Raw genomic sequence first — 27,578 nt, forward strand, 5'->3', positions numbered from 1 at the left:
TTCCATTCTCTTCAGCCACGCAGACAGTTTAAAAAATCTTTTGTTAACAAAAACCATTCCAATGAATTAGGCAAAGGTTATGAGCTGATCCATGTAATGAAGTGATTGAAGTTATGATTGAGTTAAACTCATTGAAGGAAGGAAGCAAAACTGGCTTATAATCATCACGGTCAACGAGAAAATGACGAAATGACGAATGATAGCTACATCCCATTCATTGGCGAGTTGCGAAACCTGTTCACCACAGAAAGAGAGACCCCAGGTGAACATCTTTCGATCCGGCATCACCGCAGCATCCCACCGAAAGCCCCTTGGTATCAGAAAATCGCATTCCTCGGAAGATGTGTACACCGATGATTCGCAGATAAAATCCAGCACATTACAAGCTATCATCCCTCCTTTCCCACTGCCCCTTATCGTCAACAGTTGCAAAAGGGGCAGCTCGGTAATTACTCCTAATGAACCGGGAGTACTTGAACCCGCTATTTTACACGCACAGTCAATTTCGTTTTGTACCCTTTTGTACCAGAGCATTCCACGCACGGGCGATGATATCGAAGGGAGGAAAAGGTAGCGGAGCCAAATGCGTCTCATCACTGAGCCACCATCATAACTCTCGTGACCAACGAAGAGATGGCGGGGAAGGTGGTGGCAGAAGGATGCTGCAATATGTTCGAGAGATGGTTTCTTAATGGGGTTAGACGATGCCACGCCACCGCCACCACAGCATTACACCAGAGAGCAAAGAGACAAGATAAGCCAAAGATGACCAAAGAAAGGAAGAAAAAAAACACGAACTAGGATATGAACAAGCCAGATGAAGCCACCGCGTTGACACGGCGGGGGAAGGGGGGGGGAATACCAAGAAAACGTCTGAGAAAGCGCCAGAACGGATAGAGCAGACCGGGGGGGTACCACCCGTTTGGTTGGGGTGGCATCGTCATCGTGGAAGTGGGAAAAAGCTTTTCGGACGAAACGGTACAGACGTACACCACACATAATGATTGAATTGGAACGAGATAGAGACCACCACCACCGTACGCACGCATAATTAATTGTGCGTTTTCCTCGTCCACCAGCGGAGTCGAGTTTTGCCAATGTGTTCCTATTGCCTTCCATATCTGAGCCTTTGCTATGGCGCGCGCGCTGGTGTTTTATAGCTCGCTCATTTCGTTATGAAAATATATCATTAGCACCGTGCGAGAGCGGGCAGCGGCAGCAGCAGCAGCGGCAGGGATCTCTGGCGTGCCCTCGATGGCATTTGCGCTGTCCGACGCACAGAACTCGAACTCCAAACCGGCTGCCTGCAGGACCGTGGCGGCGTCGCGAAGAAAAAATGCGTAACCCCCATTCTCTCTCTCTCCCTTGGGGTGGCGATATCCGGAGCAGAAGGAAGAAGAAGTCAACCAAGAGGCAACGATGAATGGAAAAAAAAACAAAAAGGAAACGATTCCAACGATCGAAAGATCAAGAGACAGCAATGGGCGACGGCGGGGATCGAGGCGTCTGTCTTTCGCGCGCGCGATAGAAAGACTTCGAACGCAAAAGCGACGAACCTGCACGGCGGCTCGATTCCGTTGCTCTATACGAATCCGAAGCCTGATCCAAGCCGGACAATCTCACGCACTTCTCTAGGGGCGAACAAAAGGAAGAAGCAATGCGGTATGCGGCGATCAAGATGCGTGCTAGTGGCGGAATGGCTGGAATTTCATCAAAATGCGTAATGGTCAGCGAGCGAGCGAGCGAGCGAGCGAAGGAAGGAAGGTGGTGGCATTGTTACCCGTGGCTGATCAGTGTGTAAATGTGTGTGTCTGTCTATCTGAGTGCGTGCTGGGGTCCGGGAACGGTGAATTAGGAAATTAAAAAAGCTTTCAAAGCACCAAACCAAAAGGGGCCAATTTGCTGCTAATACGAAAAAGTGCGTGCGAACTCGCTCGCGCCGTTCTGCAAAAGATAGTTTGGAGAGAGAGAGAGAGAGAGAGAGAGAGAGAGAGGAGAAGATTTGGAGGAGCGGGAAGAGGAGGAATAGAGTGGCAGGAGGAGGGACACTGACACGAAAGGTTTATTGAACCACCCCACCAGCTCGATCCGCTTTTTGGCAATCGCTTCATGGGTGGGGTGGGGGCGGGTGGTGCATGGGTGAGGTGAAACCATGGCCAGGAAAAGCCACGGGCGCGCCGATCCCACGTTCTCCTTCTTCCATTCCATTCATTCGCAATCATCACGGTGGGCCAAACGGAAAGGAGATACGATCGATACGCACTTTCCTATTTCGGAGCATTCCTCTCCACCTCCTCCTCCTCCTCCTCTTTCACCCGAAGGCGGCTTCACGGTGCGTAAGCATTTTCCGTTGAACTGCCTTAGCTGACGCGGGCGCCACAAGCAACGCCGGTGAGGATCGCGCGATCGAGAAGCCGCACCATTGTGCGTGCGGCGTGCGTCCCGAAAACCAAGAACCACACAAATCGCAATGAGGTCCCAGTTTCCGTTAAATAAAAAATCGTCTGCCCAAATTGCCGGAACTGGTCCGTTACCGGATGAACCGCTGGCTGGAACCCTTGGCCACGCACATGCCAACCATAATTGTGATATATAACAAACCTTACTGCGATGCGTCGTATGCTAGAAATGCGTAAACCGTATCCGTCGTCTGGTGTTAACGGTGCTTTGGTGCCATAGCATCACAAAGGGGAGGTGGGTGAGGGGTGGCAGCAGAAGGACACATCTGTAACCGATCTGGCATGTGACGGAGGTCTCGTAAGTCTGTCCGAAATATGGAAATGAGCCTCGAAAGCGACGAACGCTCGGTGGTGGTGTTGATGAAGTTGCTAACAAGGGGATAGAGTATGCTGTGCGCTAGAGAGGCCCGAGACACGTGTCTTGAGAACCAAAGAACCGCTGGTGGTTCCAGAAACTTCTCGTTTCGATACGAGATGGTAAACGTTCGCAACGGTTTGAGATATCATTTCTGTTATTAAGATGACTGAGATTGACGTTCACTATGTTGATAGTGACTATTAAATGTTCTAGCATATCGAAGAAATAAATTGCAAATTGTTAAAAATTATAATACACGACAGATTCCTGCAAAAGTGATTTTAATAGACTTTTTAAGAGACTGTTTAGATCTTGATCTCAATCCACTAGAGATCTATCGCTCGTTCACGTTATTGTAATCGTGATCGTGTAATCGAGGATCTTCCTTCAGAAAATAATTTAAGAAGATGGAACGTATTCCATTCGAATTATCTTTCGATGCCAACGAAATTCTAATTTCTTCTACGACCTAAGCCCCGCTTTACTACAGGAAAGGGCAGCTGTTGTCATCGTTTGCGCACCAACCTGTGTACCACAGTTGAATAGTTCAGGAGCACTTTGCGCAGAAATCACAGTCACGAAATAATAATCAAGTACTCATTGATAGAAAAATAGTATGTCTTCTAGCATCTGGTTGGTAAAGAGGAGTTTCACTGTGTTGCTAGTGCCCATACTTTTGAAAATCAGAGTATTTCAGACCAGTAGTTCGTTTAACAACACAGGTAAAAACAAGAAAACCATGTTATCTTACCATATTCTAAACATTCAATCCATTTGCAGTCCATATTATACAACGTATAACGCAATTCTTACTAGATCCCAGTGATCGCTCAATACAGCTCCAGTATAGACCAGAGCAAAGAAGCCAAGAAAAGTTGAAGAAAATAATTTTCGTCCGAGGAGTTTCTCTAGGATGATGCAGGAGCAGAGCAGATTGGTGCAAACAGGAAGCAGAGAAAACTGCGTGCAAAAAAAAAGCGGCGGGACACCGCGAATAAATATCCAATTTCTTCCCGACCGACAACTAGGGGCTCGACTCTGTGAAGCCTCTTCCTCCAGGTGAGGTGAGCAAGCCAGCGAGTACTGTGCGATCGCTTTTTTTTGCCATCCGTTTCTAATCCGAACATAGAACAGCTCTATTGCGACCATATGCCATTTTCTCTAAGCTCCATCATTTATTTAACGATTAGAAAGCATTGCCATCAGAGGGGATAGAGAGCAAACAAACAATAGCCCTTCTAGCGCCTTCTATACGGCGTGTACGCCATCCTAGAATACCAGAGGATCACTAGGAAAGTGAGGAGGAGGAGGCAACTAGAGACGATAGAAAACCCAACAACCCACGGTGTCCCAACTCTAGGACCCCCCGCCCCGGGGAGAATTATTCTTGGCTACCTGCGCTAAAAAAGGTAGACGACCGGGTCCGGGTCCGGCTCCGGCTACTCTTCTCCTATCGCTGCATTACTGTTTATTGTACACCAATGTACGCCAGAGAGCGCAACAGGATCACAGGAACAAATCGTGAATTTCGCGCACACCGTTACAGGACGCACCAATCCTCACAACATACAGACAAGTCCCTTCTTTTCGTGGCCTCCGTTGCCCTGCCTTAGCCACGGCTCAGGCACTTTGTGTATGATCCAATGGACCAAAGGAACCAAGGTACGATATGACAATAGCCCAAAAATTACTCAGGAAGCGGTGTGCGAAATGAAGAAATGAAGGGCCAAACGTGGTTACCACCGAGCGTAATGAAACTGGATTCAGCGGCACGGGAAGTACGGGACACAAGCGGACACAGACGGGCTCTGCTGGAGCGTTTAGGCCTGTCCCTAGGTAGCGGTGGGGAGAGGTGGTGGTTTAACCCCTTTTTGTCTAATTTTCGACAACCAGTTCCCCTTCTTTTGGTCCTCCGATCGCCGTCGTCGTGGTCTCTTGTTCTTCTTTTCCAACTACCGTGGGTCAGGTCATTGTGTATTGGGCCACCAATCCAATCCCTTGCCCAACGAAGATCCACGCATCCTCTAAGATCCGTGCGGTGCGCGTTTGCTTCGGTGTTGTTCGCTTCCTTCTTATGCTTGCTCTTGGCCTTGCCTGGTGGCTTCTCTGCGCTCCTTGGCGTATACCATATAGCGGCGAGGCGAATCGCCATTAAAAAAATAGGGATTTTTTGGCAATACCATTACCTCTCTCCCTTTTCGGTTGCTTCCATTTTGTCTACCGCTTGCCAAGCACGGCACGTGTGTGAGGTTGTGTGCGTGCCTTCTGGTGGACAAGAACTACGACAGAACTCTGCGCACCATACCAGCCTAGTCATGTTCTAAGGCTGAGGCACATCTGGATCATTATTTCACTTCAGAATTATCTATGACACTCAAAGTGATAAACATCACTAGTGATCGAGGAACTGAAGAAAACAGTGTTCATAAAAGCCAACATATGTTAGTATCTACTCCGCTTCTTTCTCCATTGAGAGCTTGGCACCATACTCGGTTGTGGAGGTCTTTCCCTCGAAATGGTCAATCGCAACATCTCGTCCACGAATCTCGTCTTGTCGTGGTGGCTACAGAGCAACTACCAAGCAAAATGCAACCAAAGATACAGGGTGCGCCATCAGGATCCTATTTTAAAGTCGAGTAACTCTGTCATTTTTCAATCGATTTTGACAAATAGGATAGTTTCTGAAACTTGCCTATTTGCCTATTATCTATGCCATTTTAGTAATGCATCACTTCATGTTAAAAGAGCGGACTGAAATTGTAACACTTTACATTGGAAATAATCGGTCAATAGTGAAAGCTGTGGTCGAGCAATGGATGGTGAATCTTCGTTCGCCGCATGTGACGGCGCTGGCTTATTTTGTGTGGTTCTATGTGAAAAATAAGGTTTATGCCAACAGAACGAAGACTATGAAACAACTTAGAGCAAATATTAGAGCTGAAATTGCCAAAATAACTCCCCAACTTGTCGAAACATTGTAAAATGCCCGAAAAAGAGCCTCTTTTTTGTATGTCGAATGAAGGCGATCATTTGATCGATATCATATTTTGAGTATGGCACAATAAATGGCATAAAGTAACCTAAATAAAACTGGTTTATTTTTTAAAATCTGCTGAAAAATGGCAAAGTTATTCAACTTTAAAATAGGATACATCCTGATGGCGCACCCTGTATTAATCCGCTCGCCCCCACGGATTTACGGATATAACACACCAGCACACAGACACAGACAGAGTACAATATTCTCCGAAACAATCGCCTCAAATGATCGTCTAGCAGCGATCATCATGACGAAGGGCCCGCAGAGGCTCTCAGAACTGCATTCAGAAACGGCATTCCGCCAGTTACGATGATGATGATCTACCATCGCAACATTCCCTTGGATATTCTTTCCTCTCGGAGGAGACCAAACAATATCAGCTCGTTCTTTGGGTTTACCACACGTGGGAGTTACATCTCTTCTCGTACGGGGCCACGAACTCAGCAACGCCCTCAGCTTTCCATTCCATCGTGGAGGAAGTGTAACCGCGAGAACAGGCAACCGAAACGCATCGCCGCATTGCATAAGCATGTGTCACACACCTCGGAGCAACAGCGGACGGATCGCGGGTGTCAGGCCAGGGCGTGGGCCTTTTTCGATGGCGTTATATTGGTTGGGATTCCCGGGAGAATTTTATCCCGTACATTTTATCCTCTTATGCTTTAAAGTCTTACCTTTTTTCGTTGGTGCGCTTTTGTGGTGCAGGTACAGCAACAGAGTACAAATTTCATAAACTCAAAGAAGATAAGGTGTTGGTTAAACAAAACTCTAATTTTTTGTCACTAGCATCTTTTTTTCTCAAAAATTTGGTAAGAACGGATGATTGAAAGTAGATGCCTAACTTTATGTACAAACAAATGAAGTGTTTGATGAAAATGATGTTGATACCAATTGTACTGGGAAATCATTGGTATGATTTCGACATAGCTTTCATCAAGCAGATTTGTGAAATGGTAAACTAAGCTTGGAACAGCATCAGGAAACACGTAGTAGTTAAGTCTTTTAAATACAGACATTTCAAACAATCTAGGAGGAACTGAAGAGCAGAGAAATTATGAACCCCAGACGTTCGTTAAATGAGTACAATAATCATTAACGATATGTTCATTCACTAAAATCCTTCAGATGTTCTTAGAACATAGAATAAAGGAGCTATTGCATAGATTCCGCTTATCCAGGCAAAGAGGATTTTGATGAATTTGATGATTGAATTTTAAAACGAAAACATTATTTTTGGAAAGTACTTTTCGTCCACAATTTCTCCCTAAAAATCAAATCAATCCAGCGCCTTAGTGACAAACGCAGGAAAAGATACCCAACAAGACCTTGTTTTCCTCCAGCAAAAGCAACTCCATTACCCTTTTCTCATTGCTAAAGAGATAATGTGTTTCCGAAGAAATGGAAGCACTTCTATGAAGTGAGAAGTAACTAGAGTTGTCCTAAAACATTTTACCTTCTGCGTTCCATCTTAATGGGACAGGGTTGTCTGCTAGCGAGGCGGGGGTTCTCGCTTAGGCCTAGCGGCTTGATTACCGTTGATTGCTTCACCCTTCTGAATTCAGCCTTTAATTTCGGGGCTCATCGCATCATTATCATCGTTACACCTCCCGATTACAAGAATCCAAAGCCCGCTAGGGGCGGAGGGAGGTCATTTGGTGTCCAAAAATCGACCAAACCCATTGCTACTACTGCCTGTAGGAGTTGAACCACCCCACCATTCGTGCTCCATCATCATCATCATCACGACGGTTTGATGCAACAAGGAGGAGGAGGAGGAGGTACAGGCACTCCTGCTGGTCCATTACAACAGATGCATTAGAAGGCGTTCGATGTTGCAACCGTTAATGCGTAGGGGGTCGACACTGGCGCTGACACCGTGGGCACACGCGGCCACACAACACACGCATGCGGTGTGTGGCGGTGTTGTCCTCCTCCGATTGGGTTCTCATTCCGCGTAGGCGCGCTGCCTGCGCCAGTGACAACGGTGGGTGGTGGGTAACATGAAAAATGACCGCATTTTCTCGCGTCCACGTCCCACCCACCAATCGAGGCGAGAGAAAGTAGTTATCATCCGCGTGGGATGTGCGTTTGATGGCCAATCAGGGACCAAATTGGAGGTGGGGGGAGCGGGCGCAGGAATAAAAAGGGATTCTTCCCGTCTGTAGCCGGCCAAAAAGGCGCTCACGAAAGCTGACAGATCTTGCGTGGGCCGCCATGGCGCCTACACGTGTGAAGCAGAAGAAGGGTCAGATTTTGGATGCGCATTTCATAATGCAGCGCACTCTGCCATTGCCACGCTTGTTCGGAGGTGTTTCCATTAATAATTTTATCCATTTTTTGTGTATCTCCTACCCCTTCCCTTCTTCACCTCTGTGCACCGCCGGTAACAAGCGGGAGTGCAGTCGGCACGCCATGACGCGCGTGTGGTACGGCCTCGCCTGGCAGAACCACCGGCAGACCGGCCGGCCCGGCCCGGCAACCATGACCGGTCGGTTTGTACGCTCTCGGCGGCCGCACATTTCTACATCCGGACCACGGACTCACTGAACGGTTTGTGTCGTGCAACACGCCTATGATTCCGTTGAATGATTCAGATTTTTAAATTTAAAACACCTTCAAAGTGCACTCAAGCATGCCCAGTGCCTGCCCTAGGCAAGGTGCCTCCGCGTGTGTCTTAGGATCATTTGAATAGCACAACACGAACCACCTCCAGGCAGGACGGCAGGCTTATGCTACGGCACTCGATCGAAGATGATGCTTGACTCATACCGCGTGCAGTCGCGCAAATGAACTCGCAAATGAATAAAGATTAACAGCACGACGTGGTCCCGCTTGTCTGCATTTATGCTTGAGCAACATTGTTGCTGTTGCTGCATCGAAAGTGGCTCTGTAGGTTGGTTAATGACGGATTTCTCTTTGCTATTTTCATTTTCGGCCAGTCTAGTACAAATCCTACTGTCGATCTTCGTTCCATGATCGTTCGATGATCTCTTTGATTCTAAAATAGTGCGCCAGCAGAAGGACCTGCTTCTTGCCCTGTGTTATCATACCCAAAAAGTGTCCATCCCTGCTCCCGTACCGGGTAAACAAACATCCAGCGTCCCTCTCTCTCTCTCTCTCTCTCTCTCTCTCTCTCTCGTGATTTGGGATTTTTAAATTTTTTGTTTCCTGTGTCTCATGTTGTTTATATTGTTCTCGCCGTATTTCGTAACATTTCTCTCAATGGAGACAGCTACAGCCGCTACCAAAGAGAGCGAATTCCGTTCGATTGGGGCGCGAGAGCGAGCACCCTTTTGGAGTATGGGGAGGGGGGGGGGGGGCACGACCTGGCGCTGTGTGTGCGCGCGCGCGCGCCTTCGTTCGCTTCTCACCAAACAAAACACGCAGCAAAACACAACACACCAAACACACACCATGGCGATGCGCGGCCGGCGATTGCGTGTTTTGGTGGGACGCCGTGGTGTGCGTGATGATGCGTGTTCCATATGAGAACCCCAGAAGGGGTTTGGGGGACAACGCATTTTTCACCAAACAACTCGCCCAAAATCGGAAGGAATTGGAACCATCTTCTAAGTTCCAATCTAAAAAGAAAAACTTCACAACAATCGCAGGCGACATTCGTGCATCACATTCCTCCATTACTGGCATTGGTCGCGCGAATCGCGAGTAACCAAAGCTGAAAGAGAAGAATCTTGCGAGCGACCACCATTCGCCACGGTTGGGTTTCTGCGCATCCACTTTCTCGCTCTCCAGAATTTACCAACACCGTTCCGCGGGTCCGTGCGTGCGTATGCTGGTTAGTGTGTGAAGCACCAGCACCTCCTTCACCATGGCCTGGCCGTATCCTCGAGCGTAGTGGCAAACACTGGACGCGCCATTTTGATTGTTTTGACACAATTGTGCGTCAGCAGAGCAGAGCGGTAACGATGATGATGATGATGCTGCTGGTGGTGAAATGCACACGCGGTCCGGCGAGAGATTGGGGGAAGCATTAAATCTTCCGCTAAACCAGGTCCAGTCCACCGCCGCCGTTGCCGCTATCGGAATGTACGGTTACTTCCTTTTTGCACACCCCACCATGGTATGGATCGATCCTCGGGAATGGTTTGCGTTCGTACGCGCGCAACACGGCGTAGGGTATGGTCAGTAACTGCGTGCTCGAAATAGCTTCGTTCTCCACGGGATGAAATCAACCAAGAACCCAAACGGTAACATTTTCATTGCCAAGACTACAAAGACTTATTAGATAAACAGATTGGTTAATTTACGCAGCAACTAGTCACCCGTTGGAATGCAAATCAAACTTATTGGGGTTGGATAACTTATTGTGCAACTAAATAAATGATTACTACTAGTAACCAGTTCATAGAGCTTGGCACTTTGCTTGGCACTATCAACCAATTGCGTTGTGTTTGTAGAATAACTAAAAGCACTATCAGCAGCCTCGATTCGGACTCACCTGATGGCGATTCGGACGTGAATCCATTCAGCAGCAGTAATCCTATCGTAAACACAATGCTAAGTCGAAATGAGAGCAGCGCCATAAAAAATCCTTCACCATTTGGGAGTGTAAATATGCTATGCGAAACACACTGGACCGGATCCCGCCTGGTGTAGCGGCGATCGCCGGAAATGGGGCCCTGGCTCAGCGAAAGAATGTATTCTCCTCCTTCCTCTTTCACCTCCTTGCTTGCGTGTTGCGTGCTGATGAGCACGGGATGCGCTTCTCTTCACCTCCTACTGAAACACACGGTGGCGGCTATGCGCGCACGGTTGGGGTTGGTGTTCTGTTGATGGGTTTTGATAGCTGCAGCTGCCCGGAGAGATTCGCCCAGTTGGCGGCACTTGCACAACTGCTCTCCTTCCGTGTATACTCCCCCCACCCCTGTGCGAGACGTTGTTTCACTGTTGCACTTTTGTATATTGTTCTCGGTTTGTCACATTCACGCCCACGGATGAAACACTACGGCGACCGGCCAAATACACGCGCGCGCACACATTCCTGCACTCCACTGCACTGTGAGGATCGATCGATCTGTGGCTGCTGTTGCTGTTGGAGCCGGGAATCGTGAACCGCGGATCGCAGATCGCGCCTACTGCGTTCTCTTTATTTCCTTGAAAACACCATTCACACACTGGACCGACCAGTGACGCTCAACATTTGGCACGAAGACGGCTGTGCACGCTCACACACCGATACATTGCTGCTGCTGCTGTTGGTGGTAGCAGCAGCGCGTTGCGTACGCACTATGCAACCGCAACAACAACAACAACAACATCATCATCTCACCCTTTTCTTCTGCTTTGTGGTCAATCTCTCCGCTGTTTCTTCGCCTACGCACCGCACCTACGCGCTACGCGCTTTTCTTCATCGATGAGGCAATATATGGAGTCGCGGCTGACGGGGTGGATTGAATGTGGTGCCCCATTCACGCACTCATACACATGGTGCAATAATGGGCGCGCTTGGTGTTTCACATGCTACGCAAGATATCCAGAGACCGCACAGTATGCCGGTGTTCACGCGTTCACATTTCACATATTTCACAGTCACACACCACGGGCCAGTGTGGGTACACACAGTTTGCGCGCAAAACGATAAGCCGCACAATTACGAGCTGGGTGCATATCCTTGTTAGCAAGGTCCTTTTGTTGCTCCTCCCTGGAGTCTGTCTGCTTGCCGCACTTGGTTGATGCACTTGGATTGGATTGGACACTCAAGAGCGATTTGCATGAGTAACTTCTGAAAACAAACAACAGAAAAAAAAAACATAAATTTAAAACAATGCAGCTGGGAAGAAAAAATGTAAACAAATCGCCACCAAAGGTCGCGGGAGGGGGTCTCGCCGTTTTAACCGGCGCGGAAGTCGGGGCCGGATACTGCTTTCGTTAGCATCCTTCGTCATCCTCCCACTTCTGCACACCAGCTTCCTCACGCGAGCACACACTTTACGCCTTTGGCGGATTGATTTGGCCGACCAACGACCACAATGTGTGGTGTGCGCGCGCGCACTCGCTCGCTCGCGTGGGCCCACACCCGTACTACACACGCGCACGCACCCACATTCATGCTTTCACACACGACGGGCTCTGCATTTACAAACGCGAATCACGGTCACCAGATTCGCATTCGCCGTTTTGCTGTAGTGCATTTTTTTTTCTCAAACAAATTGCGCGCAGAATGACCACTACCCGACCAGAGCAAATCTCCTTTGCCAACATAACAGGAAGCAGTCACAGCTGATGTTTCGTTGCACCGTCCCGTACTGAGGCAAAGGATGCCGTTTACCACCGCCCGCTGTCACTGTAAATCGAACGAAGGCACGAATATTTCGTATTTGTGTTCCCAATCCCACAACCTTCAGAAGCACGGAGGGTGAAACAGAGAGGGGAAAAGATCGAGATTGTTTATGTTCGGACCAGATCAAGGATACCCGTTGTTGCCCAGTTTGCCAGCGCCAACAACTACTAGATGGATACCGAAGTGTTTGACGTCTTTCAGCAAACAACACAACACAACAACCCTTTTTGCCGCTTTCGCTCACTCATGCAGCATCTTCTCTCGTTCGGATGCGCGCATCCGTCCACAACGCCGGATGTTGCTCTCCGGTCAGTTCTCTTCGCTATAGTTCCGCAAATGCAAATTTCCTTAACTTTTTGACCAGTTTCTAGCTTGTTCTAGATGCTCCTATCCTAGACGTGCAGGATTCCACCACAGCATGCTTCGTTTCGAAACACACTTGGCAACAGATCGGTTGGGAACAAGACGTGCGAACTGCTACGGATGGGGCCCCGTCCAGCACAAGGAATTCTGCACAAAAAGTAAACAATTTCTCATTCTCAAAGCACTTATACTCTCTCTAGGATTCGCAGTGCGAGAAGGGGGGGGGGGGGGGGAGAGAGAGAGAAGTGTAAATTAGAAGTTACTTGGCGTTCTGTTGCCTTCTGTGAGTCACATCCTTCTTGCTATTGTCCGGTGGGCATGTGAAGCGATACGCACTCGCCGGCACTACACAGCTCCTATTCCATACACTCATCCACACAGAACCAGCGAGCCACGCCAGAGCATTGCTAGAGATAAATAGTGATTACGACGCACGGCAACAACCGCATGTGCGTCTTCCCTCACCCTCCCGTGGTAGAAAGGCGCATCGCACACAACGCACAACGACGACGAAGCATTTTAGCGTTGTATGCTTGCTTGCGTAGAGATTTGTGAACATGCGTATGTGTGCTCGCGCGTATGTGCGCACTAGCGAACTGCTCTGGCGTGATGGCTTCTGCTGTCTCTCTGTGCGGGCCACAATATGCGACACTGCCTGGAGGATGAGGAGGAGACCCTAGAGATACCGCCGCTCTATTAATTTAAATTTCCACACCACGGCCCGTTCGCTGCGTCTTCGCCATCGGTGTCTTGCCAGTTTGTCACCGGGCTTGGCAATCGCGATTGCTCGTCAGCTAGATTGATAGTGTGCCGTGGGTTGCGACGCGAAGATGGTGCTGGGGGTAAGAAGGGAAAATGGGGAGAGGGGGAGGGGGGGCAAAAACAACTCGCCACACTACACACTCTCATGTCCACTGCAAATGGCGCACACAATATCCGTAGTCCGTGCGCGCGTTACGAGACAATAAATGGGTGCGCGCGGCCATTCTTCTGGCCTGCCTCGACACATTCTTTTCTCGCTAGCAACACAGTCCTTCCTCCCTCCCTTCGCCCCCGCCGGGCATCCTATCCAGCGGGTTAACGGTTTCTAACTACACCGCACAGTAGCCATTAAGAACACTTTCGCGAGCCAATCGTTCGCTTCGGCCGCACGCACGCACAGTAGGCGCGCTCTATGCGATGTTGCTCCAAGGAATCACACTACGAATCTCACTATGAATTGTTGTTTGATTAGCAGTATATGCGTGTGCCTGGTGTACTCAACAACAGAAACAATAAAATATGGAAAAACCGGACCGGTTACTCCCGTGCCTGGCGCGAGAAAACGGAGGCGAAACGAGCAAGTAAAATGCGAAACGCAATTCCGACCGTATATTATGGTGCCAGCAGCATAACGCCGTGCGCATACGAAAAACAACACTCTCGGAACCGGGTTCTACCGATAAAAAGAAGCACACCGCGAGAGCAAGAGAGAGAGAAGGCGCGCGTGCGAGAGAGCGAAAACGAGAGAAAGTGTAGATAGAACGGGGTAGAACGGTGAGGGGGGTACGGGTGGGTTAGCAAAAATGATGCAAAACAAAAAAATATTCCTTCGAAACCCACCGCACCGTGTTGCCGGGCGGGGTGAGGGATTGATGGGAAATCGAAACGCACACGAAACGTGAGCGGTTCAAAAACCCACCCAAAAGTGTGGCCTACTGGGATAAGTTGTCCCAACGGACAACAACGTTCTTAACCCATCGGTGGTTTCCAAAGAATTGCGACCATTTCTGGTGAATCGTTCCGGGCATCTATCTACGCTCCATGCGAATGTTTCCTTGACCACATCCGCGTTAGATGTTTGATGCGAACATATCACGGACGGACGCTAGTGGGGTTTCACACGGTGCTCACGGTGCCGGAAATCGATCTTACTCCCGAGCACAGGCTGCTGCGATCCGTAGCACGATAGTTGATTCCTTCGGTGCGGTGCGCTCTACACTCTACCCAAGGTCAGCGGCGGCCACCGCTTTCTGGAGAACCACCACGTAACGAACGAACTGCGGAGTAAGAACGCGGCGCCGCTTGCCGCCGGTTCCGCTGCGTGCGTGCGTTCGTGCGTGCGTGTCGCGAGTGTGTAGTGGTGCGTGAAAGTAAGTAAAAACCACCTTGCGTCCCCGAACGCGGTGCGGCATTATTTTTGTCACGAACCTCTTGCTGCCACCCCGCGCAACCCACCACTGCTTGGATGGGACGGTTCCGCAAGGATGGAGCGGCGGTGGCGGCGACCACTTTGTCGAAACGGACCAAAAATGAAGAAACTACCGCGGCACCAACAACACCCGATATATTGACGACATCAGCAGCGACAAAAGAGGCTCCAAATTCGCATAGAGCGCGCACCGGGCGAATGGAAATGAGGCCGATACACTGACCTTAGAGGTGGTGTGGTTTGCAAAATTCCTCTTCCCTCCACCCTTCTACCACGACGGGCCGTTCTCGACGGACACCAACAGCTCCACGCAACTTTTCGCGTGGATTTTATTCCTTTTTCACCATCGATTCCCGTCTCTTGGGTATTATTATGCTGGAGAGTCGGCCACCAGAACAAGGATGCGCGGATTAGAATAGCGCCCGCGATGACGAAGTTTATTCCTGCTTCACGCACTACCGGTGGTTATTCGCTTCTTTTCGTAGAACATGGAACACGGCACACGGAACACGGAACAAAGCACGCAGCTTACCTCTTCACGTAAACTCTCAGCACTTTCCGAACGAAACGAACGCGCCGATTGCTGCTGCCTGTTTCCCTCCCTCTTTCATCAAACCGCTCCAACACACGACAGCGCAAGTCGCGACGCCCTGTACACACTGTACAGAATCTGCGTGCAGACTCTCGCTTATCTGTCAATTCGCATACATAATTGACAGGTAAGCGAGATTCTGCGCCCAGATTCTGTGCGGTCTGGACGCAGCGTTAAAGCGCCAAGTACTACAAAAAATGCAGCAATGTTGGACGGAGGATTATTTAAAATCTCCTGTTAAAGTAAACTCCTGTTTTAGTCGGGGGATTTGAGAAAATAAGAATACATTGAAATCGCTTGCTGCTATTTTATCGACCACCACTGTGTCCGCTCGGTGAATCTCGCCAGCTCACTATGCGGCGGCGATATTCACTTAAAGTAATAAATTTGAATATACGTTTATAAAGAGAATCACAATTTATGATATTCATATCCTTTCCTTTGTTTCATATAATCGTAAGGTTCTTTATTAGTGAAAAGTAAGCGACAAAATGCAGTTACAGACTACGCTTTTCACTGAAATATTAATCGTACGAGATAAGAGGTTCGTACGGATGACACGCTGTGCATTGTGGGCGAAATTATAGTTACTAGAAATTGCGCGGCGGTTTAAGACGAGCTGCTGGACGAGTGCTTTCGCTGTTTGCGCTTCTTGTCTTTGCGTTTCTTGCGACTTTTCTCCTTCTTAGCAGCGGACGCCTCCGACGACGACGAGGACGAGGAGGAGGACGACGAAGAGGACGACGACGTACTGGACGAGCGACGTTTGCTACTCGATTTGGACTTTTTCTTATGGCCCGTGACACCGGTCACTACGGTTGCCAGGATGCGTTGGGCGGCCTCTTGTGCGTTCAGCTTGTCAATCGTTTCCTTCTTGAGTTGCTTTAACTGAGCCAAATCCATCACCGCATCGAGTGCACGGGCATCGTCCCGTTCGGGTTTCACGCGAGCCTGCTGATACTGCTGCTGTTGCTTTTCGCGAGCCTTCCGCTGCTGCTCTTCGATCTCCTTCTCCATGTGGCTCTTCAGTAGCAGCAGTGTTTCGGCTCGTTTCAACATTTTCTCCTTCTGCAGCCGAGCCTTTTCTTCCTCGGAAATGCTTTCCTTCTTCACGCCGCTCATCGCCTGCTGCGAGGCCACGGCCGCCGTTGCCGCTGCTACAATCGCAGTAGCCACCGCACCGGGACTCTTCGCTTTCACATCTGCCTGCTCCCGTCCGTTGGAGTTGGAGCCGCTCTTCGCCGTGGAACCTCTCTCAGGTGATGCCGTACGGCGTGACCGGGGAGCTCTTTCCTTGGGCGTCTCGGACCTGTTACGGCGTGACCGGTCTGCCGATGCACCACGAGAGCTCTCCGCTGAACCACTACTATCGCGACGACGATGTCTACGTCTTCGGTCGGGGCTATGCGAACGGCTGTGGGAGCGATCCTGACGCCGAGAACGCCGATTGCCATCATCACGACTGCGAGAACGGCGCCGATCACGGTCCTGGCGTTGCTCGTAACCACCGTAACGGGGCCGACCCATCATCGTTGGTGGTGGCCTAGAATAGTAAGATCCACCGACATTACCACCACTTCCACCGCCAAACCGGCGCTGGGGATTGTAGCGATTAAACTGTTGACCACCATCACCACCACCACCACCACGGTAAGGTTGTCGACGGTTGTTACCACGATAATATTGCGGTGGCGATCTTCCACGATACTCATCCTGGCCGCCACCACCACGACGTGATCTATCGACCGAATGGCTGCGTGAACGATCGCGCCTACCATCATTACCCTGTCGCCGGGAACGATCGTCGGAGCCCTTAGGAAAGTCGTTGCTTTTCTTTTTCGGTTCCACACCGAGTGCCTTGGCCAGCGTTTCGCTTTTGTTCACCGCAACTGCCTGTTCCTGAGGCGTTTGTTCATCCCCTTCCGTTTCCGGTTCAGATTGTTCCGCGGGCTGATCTTCGTAGTCGAGCGCATTCATATCAACTGATCCGTTAGATTTGGCTCGCTGACGTTCAGCTCGCTCACCAGTGCCAGTGTTCGAGGAAGTTGACTCTCCTGCTTCTGGGCCCTCTGCTGCTGCATCGACCGGTTGTTCCTGATTGAGCTCGAAAAACGATTTCTTCGACGCCCCTTTCGCCAGTTCCTCGTGACGTTTCTTTCGCTCCGATTCGCGGCGCTTTATCTCGGTTTCACGTTGCCGCTTCTCTTCCTCGAGCTTCTCCAAATCCGTCATCTTGATCGTCCGCTTCTGGGCTGCACGCCAGTGGATTGGAGTTTGGCTACGCGAACGACTACGCGACCTCGACGGTGTTCGGTAACGCTGTGGTCGAGGAAAAAAAGAAGAAGATTTATTCAATATAGGCACCGATATTTTCCAGCGGTATGTGCTTCTTACGAAATTGCCTCTTCCTTTGATGATACGTCCACTCCGAGACACCGGCACACGCTTTTTCGACCAACCGAAACCCTTCTGCTGATCGCGGGGCCGCTGCTCGCTGCGGTGATGCTTCCGATCATCCCCTTCCTCGCCAGCCGTTGTCCCCGTGTTACGCTTACTATCGGCACGCATAAGAAATTTGTTCGATACTTCCGGTATCTCTTCAGGATTGATCTTCGTCACCGTGGCCATCGGATGCAATTCATCTTCAAGCTCACCATCCTCGACCGATGCTCTTTCGCTGCAGAGGTGAAGAAGGAATGGGCGTTATAAGTTAAAGTTGACCCGTTGCCATGTGGTCACCGTACTTACCCTCCCTTTGGACCGCGCGGTGAAGAATCTCTTTCGCGTTTCTTCTTTTTCTCCTTTTTGCGCTTCTTGCTGGACTCCTCGGCCGATTCATCACTGGATGCGACTGACTTTTTCTTTTTCTTTTCTTTTTTTTCTACAAAACAATCGCACAAGTTGTATCAGAACGGAGTGGCCAGACCCATCCCAGCAACCATTTTTAACTCACCCTTCACCTGACGAATCAGCTCGCCGCAGTTAGAAATGACCGCATCTTGTAGTGGTCGTGAGTTACGATCGACCGGCAGCTGTTCGAGCTGTCGCACTAGATCCTGGCCGGACACAACGTGGCCAAACACAACGTGTACACTGGAATCGATAGCAATGAAGGTCAGCGATCGTTCGGCAAGACGCCAGAAGTACGGTATACTCACTTGTCAAGATGAGGGGCAGGTTGCGTTGTACTACAATAGAGAAAGAGAGAACACAGAGAGAACAATTGATTGGCAAGTGGTCAGCGAGCTAGTACGGTTGCTTGGTTGATGTTCGAATCGGGTAGCGCATTTCGGTTCCGGGCTGCCGCAGCTTGTTTGTCCGGACAATTAGGTTGAAGAAGGGCTACCCAGTTTCCGTCTTAAGCGATAACGATGGATTCACCATGCATGCGCCCGTTTGAGCTACTCATTCAGTAGTGGTAGTAGTAGTAGTGGATGTAGAAGGTACAGAAACCGCCGAAAGAACCTAGGCATGGAACGATCCGTTCCCTGATGGCATCTAGGGGGATGGGGGGGACCTATCGTCTCTAAACAATAACGAATATAAAACAACGGGTACAAAAGCAGTCAATGTAACAATGAGAGTGCTATCCGCTGGCTAACGGGTGATAACGACTGGAGTGCTGGAAGAAAAGCTTATCAGTGAAACAGATTAAACGTTATGCAGAGGAATACGGCGCCGCGTAGAACTGGTCTTTCGCCTTGCCAGCATTCCAAATGGAGCTGCACTCTGTTCTTAATGCCATGCTACAGGCAGTCGCACTTACATGAAGAACTGTGAACCATTCGTGTTCTTTCCACGATTGGCCATCGAGAGCAGGAATGGCCTATCGTGCTTGAGGGTGAAGGCTTCATCTGTAGAAAAGAGATACACCGACGATCCAGTTAATTTTATGCACCGTAAACCTTAGCCGAAATACAAAACTCACCCTCGAAGGTTCCCCCGTAGATGGATTCTCCTCCCGTTCCGTTGCCATTCGAGAAATCACCCGACTGTATCATAAAGTCCTTCACTACGCGATGGAAAATAACACCCTGCCGGAAAGATGAGCAAATGTTAGCCTCTACAAGGGATGAAAGAGTGCGGAGAATGCTGGAGTACGGCATACCCGATAGTACAGCGGCTTGTTCGTCTTCACACCGATCCCCTTCTCGCCGGTGCACAGAGCGCGGAAGTTCTCGCACGTTTTCGGAGCGACCGACGGATACAACTCAAACACTATACGACCGGCCGGAAGGCCCCCGAGGCTTACATCGAAAAAACAGCGGATCGCGTCTTGGGCCCGCTCCGCTGGCGGTCCCGTGTCGGAATCGATGGTCATTTTGTCCTGAACCCTGCGGAGAAGGAAAAGCGACGCTTATCAGACCCGTGAAAAGTTGGGTTTTACCGAGAATGTTGGTCCCCTCTCTTCAGAATTGCATGGCAGAGCCTTTACTGGAGCCTAAAGCAATGCTTTGCAACTTACAATGCCTCCAAATATCAAGGAATTTCAGTAAAATACTCACTTTAAAACCTAAATCCAAAATTACACCAAAGTTTTTCCACGATTTTTTTACGCATAGGTACGTTTACATCTCCTCGGGCTTCAAGAGTCCAAGAAAGATACCGGTTCTGTACCCAGCAGCCTTTAAACGATGATTTCCACTGTTTTTCCGCTGTTTTCCCATGGTTTTGGATATAAATTGCGTTCTCTACATGCAGGAATTCGTTTTGGTGACTTTACCTGTTTCCTTAATAAACTACTTCCTTAAAATTACTAAAAATACGCGCCTCGCCGATCAGTGGTTCCAAAAGCGTTGTTGGTAAATTTGATTGTTAACGAGTTTAGAACGATTTTTCGGCCGTTACGTGTGCTTCGAAAAATAGGAATTCCGCGATAAGGTGTCCAAATCCACGCAGGCAGCCAGTTATGCTTTATTCGGTTATCCAACAGAAAACAGTGCATTTCCTACATGCTCTGCTTCCTTTGCATCGCTTTACAAATCGTTTTCATACTCTCGGAAAACGAATCGAATCTTTCTGATAGCCAGCTCCACATCCTCATCCGTAATGTTGGTATAGATGACGATACGTGCGAATGCCCAATCGCGGGCACTCAGCTTCAGGACGATGCCCTTGCCTTGCGAGTCGACGACTCCCGCTTCCGCCTCTCCGGGGTACACCGTGGCCAGCCGGTGTGCTAGATCGCTCGAGTGCACCTTTTGGCTAAGGATCTGCACCATCAGAATGTTGCTATGCAGATTCTCGAGATCGACCTTGAAAATTGGGCTGGCCAGCTGATCGATCGCTTCCGCCACCCGTCTGGTTCTGGCATGGTCGTCCTTCAGTTTCGGCACAATCTCGTCCAGTGCGCAGAGTCCGGCCGCTGCCAGGAATCCTACCTGCCTCATTCCGCCTCCAAGTGCTTTTCGCAACCGGTGCGCTCTGAAAATTGGATACGCTGCAGCTGTAAACGATCAAATGGCAACATACGCTTTCCCCGCACTCGACTTACTCTTTGATGAATTCCGCCGAACCAACGAGCACGGAACCGACGGGACACGCTAGCCCTTTACTCAAACAGAAACACACGGAATCCACGTCCCGGACAATGCGCGATACGGGTAAATTCAAATGCGCAGCTGCGTTGAACACGCGGGCCCCATCCATGTGCACCTGCGAAAGTAAGAGCAAATAGTCAGAAACGAACTGCGAAAAAAGATATTGGTGCGAAAAATACAACCTTAGCGCCCTTCTCGGCGCACATCTTGGCCAGATTCTCTAGCCAATCCAGTGGCAAAACCTTACCCCCACACATGTTGTGGGTATTTTCGACCATCACGAGTACGGTGTTGGGCTCGTGGATATCGAAGCCGCGGAACTTTTTCGACAGTTCATTCAAACAGAAAGTACCGTCCGGATTGTTGCGAATCGTGCTCAGCAGCACGCCGGCGATCTGTGCCGCGCCTCCCTGCTCGTAGAGAAATCCGTGCGCCATATCACCGACGACCGCTTCCGTGCCACGCCGTGAACAGTGGACCATAACTGGGAATGAGAAAGGTTATTGCTATCAGGCGTGAATAGTCGCATAATTTAATGCTTTTTGATCACGCAAGGACAGGACTTCAAAATTATTTGAAACTGGAACGCTCCTACGATTAGGTTCCGCAAACGGATTACGCATTACGGTGCTTCATACGCGGCCGCCTAATCTATTTCAAAGGCATTTATCTGTTAACGCTAGATACTGCAAACAATTGTACAGAGGATGATGGTTCGTTTGATTGATTGTTCTACGCCATCTGGTACCATAAGAAGCTTCTTATCAACGCGCGAAACATAAACGATGAGTTTGGAGTATCACTGGACAGTTTTAGCTTGTTACTAGCGCCGGCAGAGATTTGAAAATGTGTAAAGTCATTGAACTGCACGCTTAATTTTGAAATACCCGGTTCGGTTCTACGGCAACAGCGTGGTTGCAGCAGCATTCGGTTGACCGTTTAGTGGATCTGATTCCGTAATCAATTTCAATTATTTACTCACTTGCCAGCAGATTGGCCATGGTACCGGATGGTACGAACAGGGCAGCCTCCTTGCCGAAGAGCGCGGCCGACCGTTGCTCCAGCTTCCGCACGGTCGGATCTTCACCGTACACGTCGTCGCCCACAACCGCTTCGAAGATTGCCTTGCGCATGCTCGGTGTGGGCACGGACAATGTGTCCGAGCGGAAATCAACGACACGTACATTTCCACCGTCTCCACCGACCTCATCTGCCGCAGATTGAGCGTACATGGTTGAAGCGAAAACTCTGGCACCGTTCACTGTGACTATCACTACCGAACTGGGCCGATTTCACTGCCGTGGCGCTGGCGAATCTACCCGAACCAAGCGAGCCTATCAGCGGCGGCCGCGAATCTCACGCGCGATAAGGCGTGATCGTCAGCGGTGTGTGAGGTAATGGATGTTTTTTGTTGTTACTGATGCCGGCCGCACGCACATGTCGTGATCAAAACGATCCTCGCGGTACTGAACCATTGAAAGTAAACGTTAAATAGGCGACATATTATTTCTTCGATTCAAATCAACCGTGTTATTTTCGGTTCGATGATTCAAAAGAAGATTCTTTTTTAGTATTCCAGTGCAGTTGTACAAAAAACTTTTTAATGTTTTTTTTTTCTATTTTGTTGGTGAATTTAATGTGGAAATTAGGTAGTTACTTGCTTCAATTATTGATCCAAACTCTCCGCAAGGTAAAACATTAAAATGTCTTATGCGATAATGATACACAAAATGTTAATTTCTGAACTATAATACAGACAGATAGAGTTGCAAACAATTTGGTGCGGGAATAACACGGTAAGTACATTCGCCACCACATGTACTATGAACCAGGAAAAGGTGTTTCTGCACATTTTGTGACGGTTTTAAGGGGATTTACAAACAAACATATAAAACTCCATACATGGCACATGCGATAAGCTATCCGAGAAACAGCAGATTCTCGTCGCCGCATGATTTTTCGATAACAACCACTAATTAATATGTTTATGACCAGTTTATTTTGGATATGTAGCCATAATCTCTGTTATGCTGCGTTCGTTGCGCGTTACTGGCGCGAAAGAGCAAACACAACCAAACCGACGATCAACGAAACGTTAGTGAGCACAGTGGCAGCTCCACCATCTGCTTTCTTCTTCAGGAAGTCGCGAATTTCATCGCGGTTCTTCGTCGTGAACTGTTTGTTGGTTTCGTAATCGTCCAGTCCTTGCTTGATAGAATCGTATGCTGCCGTACCAAGCACAGCCTTGTTAGTCTCAATGAACGAGCTGATCTTGTTCTTCTCTGCGTCGTTCTTCAAACGAGCGAGCAGGTTGTTGAATGCCGATGCTACATTCAAATAGCTGCCGTGCCTGTAAACGAGAAAGAAAGAAACGGGAAAGAGACGTTTAGCACGCATTAGTCTGCAACTGTCTGTCCTGTAAGGCGCATTGGAAGCTGCTCCATAACTTACGCTGCGGCCCAAATGGCGTGGTTCTGCTGCAGATACGCTGACACGTGGGGCAGAGTGTATGCGTTGTTAATAACGTACGTGTACGCGTTGCTTTTGTCCTGCGGCCTGATGTTCTCGGTCGTAATGGCATCCAACATAATCTGCAAAGAGAAAGTGTGATTAGCACTTTCTACTACGTACATTGACGTACAAACTACTACGTACATTGACCAATTCCTTCGAAGATGCACAACCCAGACCTTGGAGGATCAGAATCTGCTCCGTGGCCATGTTGCTAGTAAGATATTGGTTCCACAGGAACTCAAAATGTTGTCTCGTTCCCTTGCGGATGCCCTCGCAATAGACGACCTGGCGCAGATCGGGATTTACTCTGCAAACGAGATGGAAGCATTTTAATGAATAGAATTGTTGTCAAATTGACTTTTCCTTGGTTTCTTACTTGACTGTAGGATTCTGGAAGAAACTCTCAAATTCCTTAACAGCCGCTTCACTACATTCCTCGTGTCCATAGTTGCAAGCCCACTGCAGCACGTTCTGTCGCAGATAGGTGTGGACGCGTCGTTCACCGGTGGCCGGAGCCTGGAACTTCACTACGCCGTACACTTTGCCGAAAATATCCAAAATGTGGTGCTATGTAGGAAGCCAAATCTTTGGTTAGATATCAGTTGTTCACTCACTTACGATCTGCTCTTACCTTGAACAGTTGCTCATCTTCCTCGTGCACACGACGGGCCAAAGTGGTAAGTCCATTGACCGCTGCCAACCAGGGAGCATATTCGGTCTCTTCCTTCAAATACTCGAGAATGTCGAGCGCCGTTCCGTACGGAACGACATCACCACGGGCCAGGTTAAACAGATCGTCCACCAGTTGCGCCCGGTTGAGCACGTGGATACCACCGAAGCCTTCGCTATGCAGAGCCTTGCTAATCTTTGCCCAAAGTCCAGCATCGTAGTTTACCCGATAGTAGCCAACCTGCTGATTGTTGAGGATGAAGTATGGCGCATCGGCGGCACCGGCAACTTCTAGCGTTATCGTTGCACCCTCGTGGAACGAGGGCTGCGTGTTGGCAAAGTCCGCTGCCTTGGTGGCATAAGTGATGGGCAGAGACCAGAGGGTATTATCGTTGTGAGTCAGCTCGTTCACCAGGAAACGCCGTTGCGTCAGCGTGAATCCTTTATCAGTGCTGGTGACAGTAACTAGCGGGTATCCACCTTGTACCGTCCAGGGTTCCAGGTGCATCTTGACCGTCGCCTCGAAGCGATTCAGGACGGTGAAGAAATCGTCCGGACGTACTGCACGGTAGGCGTTGTCCCGAACGTACTCTCGCAAAGCCGTTCGGAATCGTTCGGGAGTTAGCAAGTGCTCGAGGAGTCGCAGCATTACGGCTCCCTTATTGTACGAGATGTTATCGAAGACACCACTAGCCTGAGCCTGCGTGTAGACTGGGTGTGTCATTGGACGCGTGTTCCTTAGACTGTCCATCTGCATCACACCCTGCAGCTGCTCCACCACAAACTGATGCTCCAGTTCCCAGTTCTGCTCAACAAGCTGCGTTCCGAAGTACTGGAAGTACCGGGCAAAGCCTTCATTGAGCCAGGTTACATCCCACCATTCGCATGTAAGTAGATCTCCGAACCACTGGTGGGCGATTTCGTGCGAGATGACGGCGGCAATGCGTTGCTGTTGCAAGCTGGTCGAATCGTCCGGTCTGTAGAGAATGTTGGTCTCACGATAGGTCAATAGACCCCAGTTTTCCATGGCACCGGCCGAAAAGTCGGGTATGGCGGCCATATACATGCGCGTCATTTCCGGTACACTGGTATAAGGATAGCCGACCATATCACCCAATGCACGCAGCAGCTTCAATCCAACGTCCAAACTGTAGGCGGTCTGGTTTTGGGCTTGCGGACGGGCCAGAATACCCATCTCGTCCCGGGATGTTACTTGGTAGGGTGCCACGATGAATGCTACGAGATAACTCGACATGGCGGGAGTTTTGGCAAACGTCGTAATGGTTCTTCCTGCGCTAAAGGATATAGAATACAAATGGTAATACATCAAAGGGCCTACTGGACATAGTGGAACATTCCAAATGGTCGGAAGAAGATACTAACCCATTCGATATCGCGCTAATAATTGGCGTGTTGGAGAACACGTTGTACTGGGCAGTGTGAATGATCTTTATCGACCATGTCGCCTTGTAGCGTGGTTCATCAAAACTTGGGAATGCTCGCCGAGCATCTGTTTGTTCAAACTGAGTAGAACCCATCCAAACTTTCTGTCCGTTCTCGAGATAGTAGCTACGATAGAACCCACGCATATCCTCATCCATATTGCCAATGTACACAAAGTTCAGCAGATACTCTTCGTTCGGGGTGAGCGGTGATGGCAGCGTAAGGGTAAGAATTTCCGTTTCCGGATCGTAAGCCTCTGGATTCCGTGGGACATCAGCACCATTCAGTACGCGTGTAATGCTCCACTGGGTGATTTCCATTCGAACCATGTGCAGCTTGATGGTACTGATACCGGTGAGCGTCGTTTTGACCCTTATCGATGCTCTGCCATCAAACGTGAATGCCTTTTTGGTTCCTTCATCGGCGAAGTATGGTGTGATCTCGATGTCATAGTGCGAAGGCCACACATCTTCATTCAGCCGATAGTCCTCGAGAGCAGCCCGTGGTTCAGCCTCAACCAGCAGATACCGGTCCGGATCTAGTGGGCTCGACTGCGAGACAACAATACAACCACAGGCAACGATGGCCAACAGTACCAACCTGTCCACTAATCTCATCCTGTAATGTAATGAAGATAAGAAGTGCGAGGGTTGCTTTTCAATGGGGAGCCCGTGGAATAGTCTTGCAAAGGTACAAATGTAGCGAATGAGCAATAACTGATAAATGCTGCGATGTGTCCGATGCCAAAAACGGATCATTATCTAAATAGACCATTAAATGTAACTATGGACCAACTTGCTTATTGAAGTGTCCGCCAATAAAGCAATAGCGAGGACGAATGATTGAATACCAACTCAACGCTTGACAGTGACCGTGGGTAACGGAACGTTCAATCGACGACCATGCATGAGTCAGGCATCGGAACGGACCGCATTTCTAAGCAGTCTCAAAACGGTTGCCAAAACGGTGGGAAACGGAGGATTCACTTTCAGTTCTTTTTCGACAGTTCACCAATAAATAATACACTTGTAGCAAACATGTTTGTTCGTAACGAGTTTTTCGCAAAGATCGGTATCAGAGAACATGGCGGCTGGCGCAGTGCAACATGCGCCAACAATGCGGCCTTCAGTTAGCGTGACAGGTGGCTCAATAAGAAAACTGTAAAAGCATGGTGTTCGCAACCATAGTTACTACTTTTTGATAACACGTGGTGGTTAGACTCTTCGGACTACATTTGGACCATAATTCGGAAACTTTGAACTGCTGCAAACTCCTCACGAGTCACGAGAACAAACGCTGCGAAAGACGAACCGATCGCGCTTGGGATTTGCGTCAAGATCGAATAATCACATGACACTTTTCAATTACGTATCCTGGCACAACACTGAGCAGCACAATGGTCGTTTTTACAACAACTCGAACAAACCGATTCTCGCTACGATGTACTGATTCTCTGTACGGAGTCTATACACCACGTTTTCGCACGGAAACTTCAGCTCGTCACTGCTATTACCTGTCGTTACTGCTACTACGAGGGCCAAAAATGCTCTGCCCTAAACTGAGTAGCTCATCGTTCCGCGATTCCGCTTTTATAGAAGACGCTCCCTCGGCATGATGACGATAGAGGGGTGTGCTGAAGCTAAAATATCAGCAAGATAGTAAATTAGAAAGGGAGGCAAAAATCATGACACATTTTTATCAGTAGCGTTACACGATAGACGCAACTGATACAAATGAGTGAGCAATATCGAGCATTGTGATTCCCAATTATAACGAATTAAGCCTTCCCCTTCCGCTTCTACTCGATCTGTTACTGCTGATTTATAGTAGACAAATGGGAACTCTCTAGTGCTGGGGCACGGGACAGAGATTGTGACGTATGGTAGTCGATTCGAATTCGAAACTGTGATTCCCGATGACTGGTCAAATATTGGCGAAAAACTGCTGATCATCGACATGTACAGGAAGCAGGGATCGATCTGGTAGCGAGATTGTGCCCATTATCATGAGATAGTGTCGTGGGACTATTTAGGACATTCGACAGAGTCAGTGAGTTATAATATCACCTTTTTGAACAAGGCTGCCTTTTGTTGCGCTACAGCAGGATT

The 27,578-nt window shown here is 49.2% G+C and overlaps 4 protein-coding genes across 4 annotated transcripts in view; all 4 read right to left on the reverse strand.

Moving 5' to 3' along the window:
- The window catches only part of LOC126573511 (uncharacterized), a 24,165-nt gene extending 12,608 nt beyond the window's left edge, over positions 1–11,557 (reverse strand). The window contains exon 1 of the mRNA XM_050233683.1: positions 10,317–11,557. Within this exon, the coding sequence (XP_050089640.1) occupies positions 10,317–10,401 (85 nt within the window). The 5' untranslated portion in view covers positions 10,402–11,557. The remainder of the gene's footprint in view (positions 1–10,316) is intronic.
- A 4,193-nt stretch (positions 11,558–15,750) lies between these two features.
- LOC126573513 (peptidyl-prolyl cis-trans isomerase G) lies at positions 15,751–19,953 on the reverse strand. Its single transcript, XM_050233686.1, has 9 exons — positions 19,810–19,953; positions 19,413–19,638; positions 19,233–19,338; positions 19,071–19,158; positions 18,463–18,492; positions 18,258–18,397; positions 18,053–18,185; positions 17,699–17,981; positions 15,751–17,623 (listed from the first exon to the last, which is right to left on the reverse strand). The coding sequence occupies exons 2-9, from the start codon at positions 19,623–19,625 to the stop codon at positions 15,914–15,916; spliced, it is 2,703 nt and encodes a 900-aa protein (XP_050089643.1). The 5' UTR covers positions 19,626–19,638; positions 19,810–19,953; the 3' UTR covers positions 15,751–15,913.
- Positions 19,954–20,210: 257 nt separating this feature from the next.
- Positions 20,211–22,224, reverse strand: LOC126581428 (uncharacterized). Its single transcript, XM_050245081.1, has 4 exons — positions 21,827–22,224; positions 21,027–21,328; positions 20,799–20,959; positions 20,211–20,728 (listed from the first exon to the last, which is right to left on the reverse strand). The coding sequence occupies exons 1-4, from the start codon at positions 22,074–22,076 to the stop codon at positions 20,281–20,283; spliced, it is 1,161 nt and encodes a 386-aa protein (XP_050101038.1). The 5' UTR covers positions 22,077–22,224; the 3' UTR covers positions 20,211–20,280.
- Positions 22,225–22,820: 596 nt separating this feature from the next.
- Positions 22,821–27,040, reverse strand: LOC126581685 (membrane alanyl aminopeptidase-like). Its single transcript, XM_050245508.1, has 7 exons — positions 26,984–27,040; positions 25,411–26,088; positions 23,990–25,322; positions 23,735–23,925; positions 23,500–23,665; positions 23,296–23,435; positions 22,821–23,194 (listed from the first exon to the last, which is right to left on the reverse strand). Exons 2-7 carry the CDS (start codon positions 26,085–26,087, stop codon positions 22,891–22,893), a joined length of 2,811 nt encoding a protein of 936 aa, XP_050101465.1. The 5' UTR covers position 26,088; positions 26,984–27,040; the 3' UTR covers positions 22,821–22,890.
- Between the last annotated feature and the right edge of the window lie 538 nt (positions 27,041–27,578).

Source organism: Anopheles aquasalis, chromosome 2, assembly GCF_943734665.1.
Source record: "Anopheles aquasalis chromosome 2, idAnoAquaMG_Q_19, whole genome shotgun sequence".
NCBI classification, from domain to species: Eukaryota; Metazoa; Arthropoda; class Insecta; order Diptera; family Culicidae; genus Anopheles; species Anopheles aquasalis.

Excerpts from the sequence above, each read along its gene's own strand:
- LOC126581685 (XM_050245508.1), bottom strand. The coding sequence starts at position 26,087 with ATGAGATTAGTGGACAGGTTGGTACTGTTGGCCATCGTTGCCTGTGGT. Across the intron at positions 25,323-25,410 it reads ATTAGCGCGATATCGAATGG|CGCAGGAAGAACCATTACGA; the intron begins GTTAGTATCTTC and ends TATATCCTTTAG. Across the intron at positions 23,195-23,295 it reads CACGCCATTTGGGCCGCAGC|GCACGGCAGCTATTTGAATG; the intron begins GTAAGTTATGGA and ends TCTCGTTTACAG.
- LOC126573513 (XM_050233686.1), bottom strand. The coding sequence starts at position 19,625 with ATGACCATCGATTCCGACACGGGACCGCCAGCGGAGCGGGCCCAAGAC. Across the intron at positions 19,159-19,232 it reads CTACGGGGGAACCTTCGAGG|ATGAAGCCTTCACCCTCAAG; the intron begins GTGAGTTTTGTA and ends TCTTTTCTACAG. Across the intron at positions 18,398-18,462 it reads CCTGCCCCTCATCTTGACAA|TGTACACGTTGTGTTTGGCC; the intron begins GTGAGTATACCG and ends TATCGATTCCAG.
- LOC126581428 (XM_050245081.1), bottom strand. The coding sequence starts at position 22,076 with ATGTACGCTCAATCTGCGGCAGATGAGGTCGGTGGAGACGGTGGAAAT. Across the intron at positions 21,329-21,826 it reads CATGGCCAATCTGCTGGCAA|TTATGGTCCACTGTTCACGG; the intron begins GTGAGTAAATAA and ends TCTCATTCCCAG. Across the intron at positions 20,729-20,798 it reads TCGGCGGAATTCATCAAAGA|AGCGCACCGGTTGCGAAAAG; the intron begins GTAAGTCGAGTG and ends TCCAATTTTCAG.